We start from the raw sequence: 14283 nt of genomic DNA, 5'->3' as shown, positions 1-14283 counted from the left end.
AGCATCGATGTGTCTCACTTTCACTGGGATTCTCTCAATGCGAGCAGCAATGTCTTGCCACAGATCTGCAGCCCAGATTGGCTTTCCTTTTCTCTGCCAGCCATTCTTCTTCCAGTCTTTCAGCCAACCCCACAAGGCATTGGCTACCATCCACGAGTCGGTGTAGAGATAAAGCTTTGGCCATCTCTCACGTTCAGCTATGTTAAGAGCTAGCTGGACAGCTTTTACCTCTGCAAATTGACTGGATTCTCCTTCTCCATCTCTCGCTTCTGCAACTCTGCGCGTTGGACTCCACACTGCAGATTTCCATCTCCGCTTGTTTCCAACAAGACGACAGGAACCGTCTGTGAACAAAGCATATCTCTTTTCATCATCAGACAGATCACTGTAAGGAGGAGCTTCCTCTGCACGAGTTACTCTCTCCTCTGGAGGTTTTGCACAGCTTGTGCCTTCTGGCCAGTTTGTGATCACCTCCACCAAACCAGGCCTTTCGAGATTTCCCATTCGAGCTCTCTGTGTTATCAGAGCCATCCACTTAGACCAGGTAGCATCTGTTGCATGATGTGGTGAAGAACCTTTGCTCTTGAACATCCAATTCAGAACTGGCAATCTAGGAGCTAGAAGAAGTTGTGACTCAGTTCCGATCACTTCAGAAGCAGCTTTCACTCCTTCATAAGCAGCTAAAATCTCTTTCTCTGTTGGAGTGTAGTTTGCCTCTGAGCCTCTGTAGCCACGACCCCAGAAACCAAGAGGACGTCCCCGTGTCTCCCCTGGAGCTCTTTGCCATAAGCACCAGGTTGGACCATTGTCACTCGCGGCCGTGTACAGAATGTTCTTAATGTCTGGACCAGTTCGGACAGGTCCCAGACCCATCGCTTGGACTACCTCTCGCTTGATCTGGTCAAAGGCTGCTTGTTGCTCAGGACCCCATTGGAAACTGTTTCTTTTTCGAGTCACATCATATAGAGGTTTCACAATCTGACTGTATCCAGGAATGTGCAGTCTCCAAAATCCCACTATACCTAAGAAACGCAGAGTTTCTTTCTTGTTGATGGGATTTGCCATGGTGGAGACTCTGTTTATCACATCCATTGGGATGTGACGGCGACCATCTTGCCACCGCACTCCCAGAAACTGGATTTCTCTGGCAGGTCCTTTCACCTTGTCTCGCTTGATAGCGAAACCAGCTTGCAAGAGAATGTCAAGGATTTTATTACCTTTCTCGAAGACTTCTTCAGCAGTCTCACCCCAGACGATGATGTCATCGATGAACTGAATGTGTTCTGGAGCTCCACCTTTCTCCAAAGCATCATGGATCACTGCATGGCAGATGGTTGAACTGTGAATCCACTCCTGGGGCAAACGATTGAATGTGTACTGAACGCCTCTCCAGGTGAAAGCAAACTGAGGCCTGCATTCCTCTGCTATGGGAATAGAGAAGAAAGCATTAGCAATGTCTATGGTAGCATACCGTTTGGCCTGCTTGGATTCCAGCTCATATTGGAGTTCCATCATGTCTGGTACAGCTGCACTCATGGGTGGAGTTACTTCATTCAAGGCACGGAAATCAACTGTCAGACGCCACTCTCCATTCTGCTTTCTCACAGGCCAGATTGGACTGTTGAAAGGTGAATGAGTTTTGCTGATGACCTTCTGACTCTCCAACTGACGAATCAAGTTTTGAATGGGCACCAAAGAGTCACGGTTGGTTCTGTATTGTCTGTGATGCACAGTTTGAGAAGCAACCGGCAGCTTTACATCCTCTATCTCATGTTGTCCCACAACTGCAGATTCATCTGAAAGCTCAGGTCTAATGGACAACTTCAATTTTCCTCCATCAATTTCTACAGTTGCTATTCCAAAAGCCCATTTGTAACCCTTAGGGTCTTTACAACGCCCTTCTCTCAGAAAGTCAATTCCCAAAATACAAGGTGCATTAGGACCTGTTACAATAGTATGTTTCTTCCACTGCTTCCCAGTTAAGCCTATATCAACCTCTATCTTAAACAATTATTGAGATCCACCAGTGACTCCCTGAATAGTTATAGATTCTCCCCCTTGATAATTTGATGGTATTATGGTGCACTGAGCTCCTGTGTCAACCAAGGCCCTGTACTTCTGAAATTTTGAAGTGCCAGGCCACTGGATGTACACATCCCAATAGATTCTGTTATCTCCATTATCCCTTACCTCCCCCTGGTGGAAGGCAGGGCACCCCTAGTTGTGGGGATTACCTCCACATGTACAGCTGGCACAACGTCCAGCACCAGAATTAGGATCACTGTTGGAGCTATCAGAGTTGTTCTGGGAAACTGAGGAAGCGACAGCTACCCTCCTGGTATTGCTACCTCGGGATCTGCCCCTCTGCAGCTCCCGTAACCTCTTGAAAAGATCAGAAGTTGGTTGACCATCCCATCTGTTCATGTTCTCACCAAACTGATCACGCAGAGTTATCCAGATACTGCCACGTGATTGCCTCTGCTGTCTGTTTTGGTTTGACCTATTCTGGAATGGCCTTCTTGGAGCACGTCTGTTCCTAACAGCTGAAACTTGTATCCATCTGGAGGAAGAGGAATCAGAATCATCCCCCTTCATCAAGTTGGATATGGAGGTTTTAAGTTCCTCCTTCAGCTCTTTCATGAAATTCTCCATCTTTCCAGACAGAGTTTCAATGGCTGAAACCAAAGAAGTACGTGCAAGACTATCCTCCAATTGCCTCATTTGGTCAGTGAAATGGCCAACAGTGGGAGGCACTCCACCATAATTTCTTGCCACAATCCTGCTTGCCAGAATAGTAGCATAATTAGGAGGAGCAAGCTTAATGAGCTTTTTGGCAAGGCCTGTTCCAACAGGAATTTCATCAGGATTCAGGGTCTTATGATCTCCATACATTACTTCTCTCACAGCAAACTCTCTCAGACGCTTGATTCCCTCAGCTATTGTGGTCCAAGGCTTAGGGTTCCATGGTAAATCATCTCTGCTGGGGTACCTCAGCGAGACTGCCAGTAGGAGGCGTGCCCACAGAGAAGCTTTACCAATGCACTTGCCTAGATGCCTGTCTATGCCTGTATCCTTTGAGAGCATCCCCAACTGAGAGGCCGACTTGTCGCCTACCACCAATGCTGGGGCTCCCCTATCAAAACACCTGGCTAGCCAAGACAGGACTGGCTCATTATCTCCTCTGATGTAATCCTTCCTCACATGTCTAATTTCCTGTCTGGGTGCATTAGCTGACTGTATGTCATCCTCATCATCATCATCATCCTGAGGTCGCTGTCCCCATAATCCTGTTGTAATCCTCCGTTGAATTTCCTTGAGTTCAGAGGCTCTGCCAGCAGTTGCTAATCTACCAGGGTCTACATCCTGACCTACATCTCCATCATCCATGTGGGGTCTCAAGAGGTCTACCAGAGTTTTAAGGCTAACCTTCTCTTCCTCACCAGAAGGATCTTTCTTAACAGAGGGACCCTGAGTAGAAGGACCCTCATCTCCATCTGCACCATCTCCTGCAGCATCTGCATCTCCTCCTGCAACTCCTTTACACTTTTTCTTACAGTGGCCACCAAATTTACTGGCTTGGTTTTCACATTCACAGCAGAGTTGGAAGAGCAAGTAGCCTTATGTCTTTCTTGACACAGTGCTATCAGTAGCCATATGATTATTCCAAGAAGCAACAAAATTAAGATTAAGGCTAGTACAAGATATCTAGGGTACCACTGGTTCCAAAGACCCTCTGTAGTTGTAAGAGGAGTAACAAACTCAAATGTGTCTGCTAGCACATCCATAGTTGAGTTACCATAGCTTCTTAGCCCAATAAGACCACAACAGAATTCACCAACATTCAGTAACTTGTTCTTAACCCAAAGAAACGACTTATATGCCACATATCTCACAATCTTGTCTATCATGCAAGAAATGGCCCATCTGTAGACAATTGCACCGATAATAGATGAAATAAAATTACTCAAAATCCAAAACAGCTTCATTTTGCTTCCTAATCTGAGCAGAAATAAATCACAAGCAATCGAGCCCCGAGTTGGAGTGCCAAAAATAAAAAGTGTGTCGGTGTGAGCTGAAATTCCCCCCCCACCGACAATAACCAGGCTAGCTCAGTCTGGAAGCAAATGAAAAGCTGTATTTACAAGCAGAGTCTAAAATCTACAATGAAATGCAATGAATATGTACAAATATACAAAATTCACAACATTCACAAATATATACAATCAACAGAAAAAGCACAACCGATCTCCCTTTGCTTCCCCCCAAGGGGACCCTCCCAAAGGGGCCTCTCTCTCTCCCAGGAGCTTCCCCCCCAGACCCCCCTGGACAGAGAAGCAGAGTTAGTTAAGCAGAAAGTTGTTAACTTAGCTGCCAAGGTCAGTACGTGTTATCTTCAGCCAGAAGAGAAGAAGAAACAGCAGCCAGACAGCCCAGCAACTGCCCCCACTGCCGAACGCAGAATGTGCAGAGTGCCCACTTTGTTTTGGGTAATAGTTCTTAAACATTTGTATCTATCCAATGGAAGTGTTTAGAACAATCGTTATTTTGCTTTTCTTACACCCAATAGTGACTTATTTACATTCTTTCACTTTCTCTGTTCTGAACTTTGCAAGGAAAAATTAAAAAGACAGTTTCAAACCATCACAAGCCTCTCTCTGCCCAGCACCCTTACATCTCACTTTAAAGGCAAGTGTAGAGAGAGGCAGAGGCATGGCAGGACGGAACTTTTCCTTTCCTGCATACCACAGCATTTGCTCTTTGGAGTAGAGTGTGGGTTAGAACAGCAGGCAGTGGCATGCTGTGGGGCTTCTTAGGGCAGCCATTACCCAGGCCACATTCCTAGAAGTCCCAGGTAGTTTTGCTTGGATAAAGACAGAAGACAAATGACTGCCACTGGTTTTTGTATTGCAAGGTCAGAAGCTTCAAGTCCAGGACCCCATTCAGATATCTGGAAAGCCTTCAGGCACATTGTAAGAAGTAGTAGCTGGCCCTGAAGACCTTATGCTCTGAATTGTAAGGGAGATTATTAGTCTCTTTGGAGATGAACAGCTGGGCCTAAAGAGACTGTGATCCATGAGATCACACATTATGCCTGTGAAGAGCCAGGCAAAAATACTCACAGTGCCTCTGAGCTGTGGTGCTGCTTCACTGTCAAAGCAAAGTCCAGGCCCTTCCTTATCATTTGACGAAGCAGGGGTGCCCCACCTTTTGGCCAGCACACAGCACCCAGTTTTTATGAGTTTTTGATGATTAGATGCTCCCCACATGACTCAGTACATGCCTGCCCTGTGGCAAGAGGTTTTCATGGCAGATGAACTTTTCATCACATAAGAGGAAAGAGCCTGCAGACCTCCCTGATGGAAGAGCAATCAGCAGGGAATGGCTGCAGGTCATCAGAATAATTTAGCCAGGGCTCCTTCTTCCAGTGTCCAAAAGTTTCAGAGAGAAGATAACAGCAGGGAAAGCTCTGCCAGTCAAGTTGAACTGTTCTTGCAGCCCAGATCTCTCTTGTGTTGGGTGTTTGGGGTTTTGGGGCTTGGTTTGGTTTGGTTTTCCCAGGGTTGCTAAGTGTATTTTGCTTATTTGTCTTATCCTAGGGACAGCAAGAAATGTGGTGTTCACTATAAAAGCAGGATTAGGCCCAAGGCATGTGAGCCTAAGTTAGCTGAGTATTTGTTTCACGAGGGCTCAACTATTTCTGACATCCTTGAGCAAGTTAACCTGACTTCAGTTTAAAAAGGAAAATAAAATGAGTGAGAGACTGGAGGTCAGACTGTGGTAAACACAGAATGATGCTCAGGACACACAGGATGCCAGCAAGAATGAAGAAGGTAGAAATGGAAATGCTGGAGCTCTTGCAGAGGAAAGAAGCCCTGACTCATCTGTCTGAGCAAGAGATTTCCACACAGCACATGAGGAGGGAATCAGTTGCAGGCTAAATCGATCACGCTGACCTTCAAGCTCTCCCCTGGCAGTTCCAGAAGAGGTGCCCCAGCTGAGGCTAATCTAATCACTTAAAAAAAAATACAGAAATGGAATCTGTCACATGGACAATTGCAGGCTGAATCGACTGCACTAACAAAGAGAGAGGAGCTGGAGTTCTGTTGCTTAAGCCTATCCAGCCATGCTCTTTTAAATGCCCTGTGGGAGCCAAGGGATCTGCACACAAGACCTACAGGACACTTTAAAGCAGCAGCTAAAGGATAACTGGGAGACCCTTGGGCATAACAGAGTTTAGGCAGCAGAGTCCCAGAAGACTGTTTCTAAAATGGACTACAGGCCAGCAGTACCTGGAAGTGCTGTCTCTGTCTCTCCAGTTTGCAGTGCTCTTTGGCTTGGGTACCAGAGCAGGATGTAAGCCTGGTCTCTGCCGTGTGAGAGTCGGTGTCAGAATTACCTCTGCTGCCTCTCCTCTCTCTACAGAGGTTACCTGGCACCTGAAGCAAAGCAATTTTCTGCCTAAGAAAAGCTCTACCTTGCCCATAACTGAGGAGGCCAATCCTTTGCTTTTTTTGTGCAGGGCAGGCTGCCTTTAGCATGGGACATTATCTAGAAATAAAAACCACCCTCTACTCATAGCTCTTCAGTTTGCTTTTGTGTCCTGAAAGATGCAGCCCTCCAAACCCCTGCATGTTTTAGAGTTGAGGCATAGGTGCACGCTGGTCTGGATGTGGAAGTGTGAGCCAGCTGCTCCCACTGCTTTACCCCTCCCTGGTGCTGAGCTAATCAAGCTTGTTGTGATTGTGTCTTGACAGAGGGAGGTGGCCTGCCCAAAGTGGTGACAGTGAGCACGGCTGTGGCTGTGTCTGTGGATGGGAAGATGGGAATTGCTGCAGGTAGGACCTTCTGCTTTCTCTTTTCATCTTCAGTGGCCTCCTTGCACCTTGTGTTGAGAGTGGGAGCTGTGAGGTGTCAGCTTGTCATTGCAGGGAAATGACAGGAGCCACAAGAGTGAACTAGGTGAAACACAGAGTGTTAGAAAAGGTACTGAATTATCACTCCCCTGATCCAGGGTGGGGACTGAATGTAGTTGTGGACCCCTTCTAATAAGGTGCCATTGAGTGACAAATGGAGACAGGAACCCCATTGCCATGTAGCAATGAGATTCCAGAAATGCAGGAGGATCTCAGAAGCCCTCCCAGAAGTCCTCTACTGCTGTGTCATAGATTCCCCAGCATTACAGAGTCTCAGAGTGTCCTTAACAGAAGTCCCAGAAGCCCTTAAAAGACAAAGCAGCTAACAGAAGTCCTAAGCATATCCCTAGCAGCATCCCTACACCAAAGCCCTAACCCCTCAGTCTGCCTTGTAGCTCAGAGTGGCTGTTTTTATACTCTTTGTAATCAATCCCTTATCCAGTAAAATCCAACCACATCTATAAACTAAAATCTTTTCCTAATGAGAGATGCCAGCATGTCAAGGAGGTGACTTCTGCAGCATGTTCCAATCCAAGGGTGCCAAGGTGAGGCTGTTGTTCTTGGCACCCATGGAATGTGATTGTTTTGCTCTAGACAGCTAAGGAATCCTGCACTCTGCATGCATCCAGCAACTGCCCTCAGAGCAGTGGCTGCAACACTGAATGCCTTGATAGGCTTTTTGAGAGGGAAACTGTGTGCTTGAATGGAAGCTTCCCATCTGCAATGCTGGTGACCCTGTGGAGTGAGACTCCTTCTCTGGAGGAGGAGTAGGTGTCTGGGTCTGGAGAGGGGAAAGAGACTGGGTTCTTTTTGAACATTCCTGTGTTGTGAAATTAGAGGCACAAACGAGGCCAAAATATCAGCAGCCAGGCTATTTATTAACAGAATAAAGTGGACAGAACAGAAGAAGGGAGAGGGGGGGGGGGAAGGGAGAGAGAGAGAGCAGGAAAGTCATTATGTTACCACCACCCCCACCCCCAAGACAGTTTGGGTCCAAGGAAGGCTGCTGCCTCTTTGGCATGGAGGAGATGTCATCCTTATTGGCTTGTGCTGTCCTCCCTGGAGGAGGGGAGGGAGAGGTCCCAAAGTCCAAGTCCTTCTCTGAGCAACCTTCAACACGTGGTACCTTCAGTAAAGATGTCTTTTCCCTTGTCCATGAGTTGCAGCAGGCAGAACTTAGGTAGGGCATGGAGAGAAGGTTCCTCCTGGTCTGCTGCCTCCAGGCTCCATGGCAATGTCTTCTCCTCTTCTTGCATTTTCTTCTCTTCTTCTTGCGTTTTCTTCTCCTGAGCAGGCATTGCTCAGGTCTTTTATACAGTTTTTCAGTCCTTTGCTGTTTACCTGCCCATACACACAACACACATCAGGGGCTAATCCATTGTCCTTTTCACCATCCTCCCTTTCCAGGGTAGCTGATGGGTAGAGATGATCTTGTCTGTGCACATTCCAGAGAATCTTATCCAGTGGCATCTGCCCATTACACATTTCTGTTGTCTGGGAGCAAAGGTGAGTTTATCTTTGTTGATTCACATCAAGAGAGACAAGATTTAGCCTCTTACAGTAGGCTGAGCAGTCCATGGAGGCGTTGACCTGTTTGCAGGAGGCATTTTTCCTTTTGGAAGAAAAGCACATTCATGCATCTCCATCATTAGCTCAGCTGAAAGTTCTGCTGCTGGAATGGTCTTGTTGCTAGATTTCCAACTCAGACACAGAGATTGCCAGATTTATATTTGTGTCTGAGCTTTAAACCCCTTTTGGCAGACCTTCACTAGGCTTTGTATCTACCTTTGGAAAATCCATGAGGTGCAGTATTTCCAACAGAACCCCAAAGCTTTTGAAGATTTACCATTTTCTGCAGCAAATAGAGCACAAACCCTATGAGGAGAGGCTGAGGGAGCTGGAGGTGTTTAGCCTGGAGAAGAGGAGGCTCAGGGGAGACCTCATTGCTGTCTACAACTACCTCAAAAGAGGTTATAGCGAGATGGGGGTTGGTCTCTTCTCCCAGGCAAGCAGTGACAGAAGGAGAGGACACAGTCACAAGCTGCACCAGGGGAAGTTTGGGCTGAGTGTGAGGAAGAAATTCTTCACAGAAAGTAATTGGCCATCGGAATGGGCTGTCTGTGGAGGTGGTGGAGTCACAATCCCTGGAGTGTTTAAAAAGAGACTGGATGAGGCACTCAGTGCCATGGTGTAGTAGATTAGATGGTGTTGGGTGAGAGGTTGGACTTGATGATCTCAAAGGTCTTTTCCAACCTGGTTGATTCTGTGATTATGGGATTCTGTGTAATTGCTTCAGCCTTTATGGGAGTACAGGAACCTCAGAAGTGAAACAGAGCAGCCAGTTAATGAAACAAGCAACATGAATCAACAGTGCTGGCATCCTACCCTACTTAAACACTCTGTGCAGCAGCACGAAGGTAAGAAGAAGATTGCTTCCCTGCAGTCTTTTTAGACGTGGAAGCATTGACTAAGAGAAGAGGTTGATTCAACAGGTAATGGAGTAATTATCACCAGAAACATGTCAAGAGGCAAAGCTGCTTGTAAAGGAATGATTAATGTCAATGGAGTCCTGTGTGGTGGAAGGAATGGCTGACTAGAGTACAGGTTAGGGACTGCCCTGCTGGAAAGCAGCTCCATGGAGAAAGACCTTGGAGTGCTGGTGGACAGCAAGTTCTGCATGGGACAGAAATGTGCCCTTGTGGCCAAGGCAGCCAATGGGATCCTGGAGTGCAGCAAGAAAAGTGTCCAGCAGGGATAGGAAGGTTCTTCTCCCCCTCTGCTCTGCCCTGCTGAGACCACAGCTGCAATCCTATGTCCAGTTTGGGGCTCCCCAGTTCAAGAGAGACAGAGACCTACTGGAAAGAGTCCGATGGAGAGCCATGAGGATGATGAGGGGACTTGAGCATCTCCCCTGTGAAGAGAGACTGAGAGCCCTGGGACTGTTTAGTCTGGAGAAGAGAAGGCTGAGAGGGGATCTGATCAATGTCTATCAATAGCTGAGGGGTGGGTGTCAAGGGGAAGGGGCCAGGCTCTTTTGGGTGGTGCACAGCAATAAGCCAAGGACCAATGGATATAAACATGAACAGAGAAGGTTTCACCTCAAGATGAGGAGAAACTTCTTTAGTGTGAGGGTGACAGAGCCCTGGAGCAGGCTGCCCAGAGAGGTTGTGGAGGCTCCTCTGGAGACTTTCCAAAGCCACCTGGATGCAGACTACCCTGGGTGATGCTGCTTGTGGCAGCAGGGTTGGACTTGAAGATCTCCAGAGGTCCCTTCCAACCCCTAACATTCTGTGATTTCAGGGCTCCCTGGTACAGGAGAAGCATGGACATGGTGGAGCAAGTCCACTAAGGGCCATAAAGATGATGAAGGGGCTGGAATATCTGTCCTACAGGGGGACAGATTGAGAGAGTTGGGACTGCTCAGCCTGGAGAAGAGAAGGCTCAGAAGGATCTGCTCAGTCCCCTGAAGGGAGGGGGTAAAGAAAAAGGAGCCAGGCTCTTTTCATTGGTGCCCAGAACGAGAGGCAGTGGGTACAAAGTTAAACACAGGACACTGCACTAATGCATAGTTTTCAAACACTGGAATAGGCTACCCAAGGAGGTGGTTAAAACATGCACAGATGTGGTGCTAAGGGATGTGATTTAGCACGAGACTTGGTGGAGTTGAAAATGGTCGGACTGGATGAGCTTAAGGTCTTTGCCAACCAAAATGATTCTATGATTCTATGATTCAAGGATGAGCAGAAGGCTGGAGCTCCTCTCCTATGAGGACAGGCTGAGAGAGTTGTGGTTGTTCAGTCTGGAGAAGAGAAGGCTCTGAGGAGACCTTCTTGTGGCCTTCCAGTATCTGAAGGGGGCTACAAGAAAGCTGGGGAGGGACTTTTTAGGGTGTCAGGGAGTGATAGGACTGGGGGGGAGGATGGAGTAAAACTAGAAGTGGGTAGATTCAGATTGGATGTTAGGAAGAAATTCTTCCCCAAGAGGGTGGTGAGACACTGGCACTGATTGCCCAGGGAGGTGGTGGAAGCCTCATCCCTGGAGGTTTTTAAGGCCAAGCTGGATGTGACTGTGAGCAATCTGCTGTGGTGTGAGGTGTCCCTGGCTATGGCAGGGGGGTTGCAACTGGATGATCCTTGAAGTCCTTTCTAGCCCTGACAATTCTATGATTCTATTATCTTTTGTTCACTTCCACACATGGTAGATCCAGCTGGGTGTTCTTCATTCCCCATTGCTTATGCATTGATGAAAATGACTCATATTCCAGCCAAGATGTAAGCTGTATGACAGCTCTGAGGGAAATAATTTCTCCCAAATGGTCCAAAGTCCTTCAGGCCTTCACCTGTAGACCCCATAGACTTCAGCAGGAGTGCAAGGGCTTGCAGAGGCATGTCACATCTTCTGGCTTGAGCATCAGTTTACACCAAGATTTGGGAGTTCCAGGGAGCAAAAAGGTGCACAATCTGCATTACCTTTTGTTTTATTTCCTGCAGTGACTAAGTCCATCATCTGAATATTTTGGTAATTTATTAAAAAAAAAAAAAAAAAAGAAGAAGAAGAAGAAAGGAAATAATTGTGTTCAAACTATATCTATTGCAATGGAACAAGGGGAAATCACAGGATCAGAAGATGCTAGGGGTTGGAAGGGATCTTTGAAGATCATCAAGTCCAATCCCCCTGCCAGAGCAGGACCATAGAATCCATCACAGGTCACACAGGAACACATCCAGACAGGGCTGGAAAGGCTCCAGAGAAGGAGACTCCACAACCTCTCTGGGCAGCCTCTTCCAGTGCTCTGGGACTCTCACAGTGTTGAAGTTCCTCCTCATGTTCAGGTAGAGCCTCCTGTGCTGTAGTTTATATCCATTGCCCCTTGTCCTATCCCAGGGCACAACTGAGCAGAGCCTTTCCTCTCCCTCTTGACCCTCAGCCCTCAGATATTTATGAACATTTATTAAATTCCCACTCAGTCTTCTCCTCTCCAGACTAAACAGCCCCAGGGCTCTCAGCCTTTCCTCACCAGGCAGTGCTCCAGTCCCTTCAGCATCCTGGTAGCTCTTCCTTGGACTCTCTCCAGCAGATCCCTGTCCCTCTTGAGCTGGGGACAGAACTGGATGCAATATTCCAGGTGTGGCCTCACCAGGGCAGATTAGAGGGGAAGGAGAACCTCCCTGGATCTGCTGGACACACTCCTCTGAATGCACCCCAGGACCCCATTGGCCTTTTTGGCCACCAGGGCACATTGCTGTCCCATGCAGAACTTGTTGTTCACCAGCACTCCCAGGTCCTTCTCCACAGGGCTGCTCTCCAGCAGATCACCTCCCAACCTGTCCTGCTGCAGTTTATTCTTCCTTCCCAGGTGCAGGACTCTGCACTTCCAGCCTAAGCCCTTCTATGCTTCTATGAATACTGTTTGATCTTGAGAACAGCAGCTTTGAGAGTTAGGATGTAGGTCTCTCTTCATCTCCCTTCACACTAATATATATAATCATCCTGAGTGGCTAGGACCTGATTCCAGAGGCCTTCACCTCACAGCAGAGGATGCAGTGCAAATGATGCTGGGCAGTGCTGTGATGCTATGCTGGGTCCAGGAGAGAAGTGAACGGGTGGGAGGGAGGTGTCTGCTGAGTGGAGGTACAGCAAGAGGCAATCAGAGAAGAAGATGCAGATTGTTGCTGTTGTGATTGTGATCGTTAGTGTGATGGCATCAGCCCTCAGTGGATTGATCCCATGTTCATTTCTGGTTAGGATGCTACCAGAAGTTTGGTACCCAGCACTGGTTCCCAGAAGGTGAAATATCTGGGTAGGATTGTGGTTTGTGGAGGAAAGCAGTCCCAGCTCTATAAAAGGGAAGCAGCAGAGCCTTTGTAAGTGCCCCTATAAAAGTGCAAGTGGCATGAAGCAGCTTGTCACTGCCACTGATTGTTACTGGCACTTGTTTGACTCGGTGGTGCTTGGGGCTGGGAGATTTGTAAGCACTCTGAAATGTTCACTATGTGTGCAGTGAAAAAATTCATCTCTGGGATTAACTGCCATGCCTGTGGGGAGGGAGCACCCCCAGTTGCTTCCCTGTGGGGAGGATGCCAATGACAGGTAGCATTGGGCCTCTTCTCTCTGGCAGCTGAATGGCAGTCCCCAGCCAAGGCAGAGAAAGGCAAAGTGGTAAAATCAAATGTCCAGGAAGATGACAGAGGTCTGCGTGATGTCACAGCATGAGGGAGCAGTCAGCTGGGATTAGAGAGCCATCAGGCTGCAGGGCTGGAGGAGGAGTACAAGGGCCTCCTTCCTCCCATTTTGGTCTGGCTTAGCTCAGTAGGGCATCACAGACTGGGTTTGGGGCAGCCTGAGATGGTCCTCTCACTGCTAGAGATGCTGCTTCACACAAGGCTGAGTGAGGAGGTGGCCATGTTCAGGAGGGAAGCATCCTCTGCCCTGCCCTACCTTCTCCCCTTTTCACCCATCTCCCTCCTTCCCCTGTGGGCCAGGCTGCTGTACCTGGGTCATGAGGGGCACACACAAAGGGCTCAAGGTACCTACAGTTCCCTTGGAGAACGTGGGAGAGCCAAGGCAAAATCTGCTTCTGCAAGCTGAGTTGCTGTGGTTCCTCTGTTGAGAAGGCACACAGGCAAAGCTACCCCTGGTGTGGCTACACCTGCTTCTTTGAGTTAATGATATCTGCCTCCTGTATTGTGCTTGGGCCCTTCAAAGCACTATGCAAACATTAAGTAATGCCTGAATGATTAATTATAATGAATCAGGACGCAGCTATTCTCCTGGGGTGTCGGAGCAGTAACTTCCACAGGCACTGCAGTTTGTTGGAGATGAAGGCTAAGGCACTGTGAGGGCTCTCTCCCCGAGCCAAGTCCTGCCTCAGATGGCACTGTCATCTGCTGCCCTTGCCTGAGTCAGTGGCCTGGGGCTCTCTGCTCCTCAGGGGGTGCACAAGTCACATGTAGCTGCTGACAGAAGCTTTTAGTGATTGCCCACTGGAACTGCTGGAACCTCTGCAGGAGTTTAGCTCTCACTTGGGGCTGGCTGTGTCATCTCTTTCCCTGCCTGCCCTCCTCCCTGCTGAGGTCAGGAGTTTCCCAGCTGCCTGCCAGTCCCAGAGTGTGGCTTGGATTGCAACACCCAACAATTTGGACATTTACCCCGAGGAGTAAATTTACCCCAAGGAGGAAATTGAAGCCACATACTCAGAATTTGGAGGTAAAAATGAAATTACATTTGCAAAAGTAGACTAAATATAGAAGTATATGTGGTGGGTCAAAAATTCCACACCTCCCCCCCATGTTTAAATTGCCAGACCAGCTCAGCTGGAAGCAAATAGTGCGGTATTTATAAGCAAAACTACAATCTAAAATTAAATGCA

General features: G+C 47.9%; 1 protein-coding gene across 1 annotated transcript in view; it reads left to right on the top strand.

The window, feature by feature from the left end:
- Positions 1-14283, top strand: part of CACNA2D4 (calcium voltage-gated channel auxiliary subunit alpha2delta 4) — a 205158-nt gene that overhangs the window by 103496 nt on the left and 87379 nt on the right. The window contains exon 27 of the mRNA XM_054386414.1: positions 6756-6836. Within this exon, the coding sequence (XP_054242389.1) occupies positions 6756-6836 (81 nt within the window). The remainder of the gene's footprint in view (positions 1-6755; positions 6837-14283) is intronic.

This window comes from Indicator indicator, chromosome 14 (genome assembly GCF_027791375.1).
Source record: "Indicator indicator isolate 239-I01 chromosome 14, UM_Iind_1.1, whole genome shotgun sequence".
NCBI lineage: Eukaryota > Metazoa > Chordata > Aves > Piciformes > Indicatoridae > Indicator > Indicator indicator.
The sequence above is the reverse complement of the archived record's forward strand: the minus strand, read 5'-3'. Positions and strand labels throughout refer to the sequence as shown.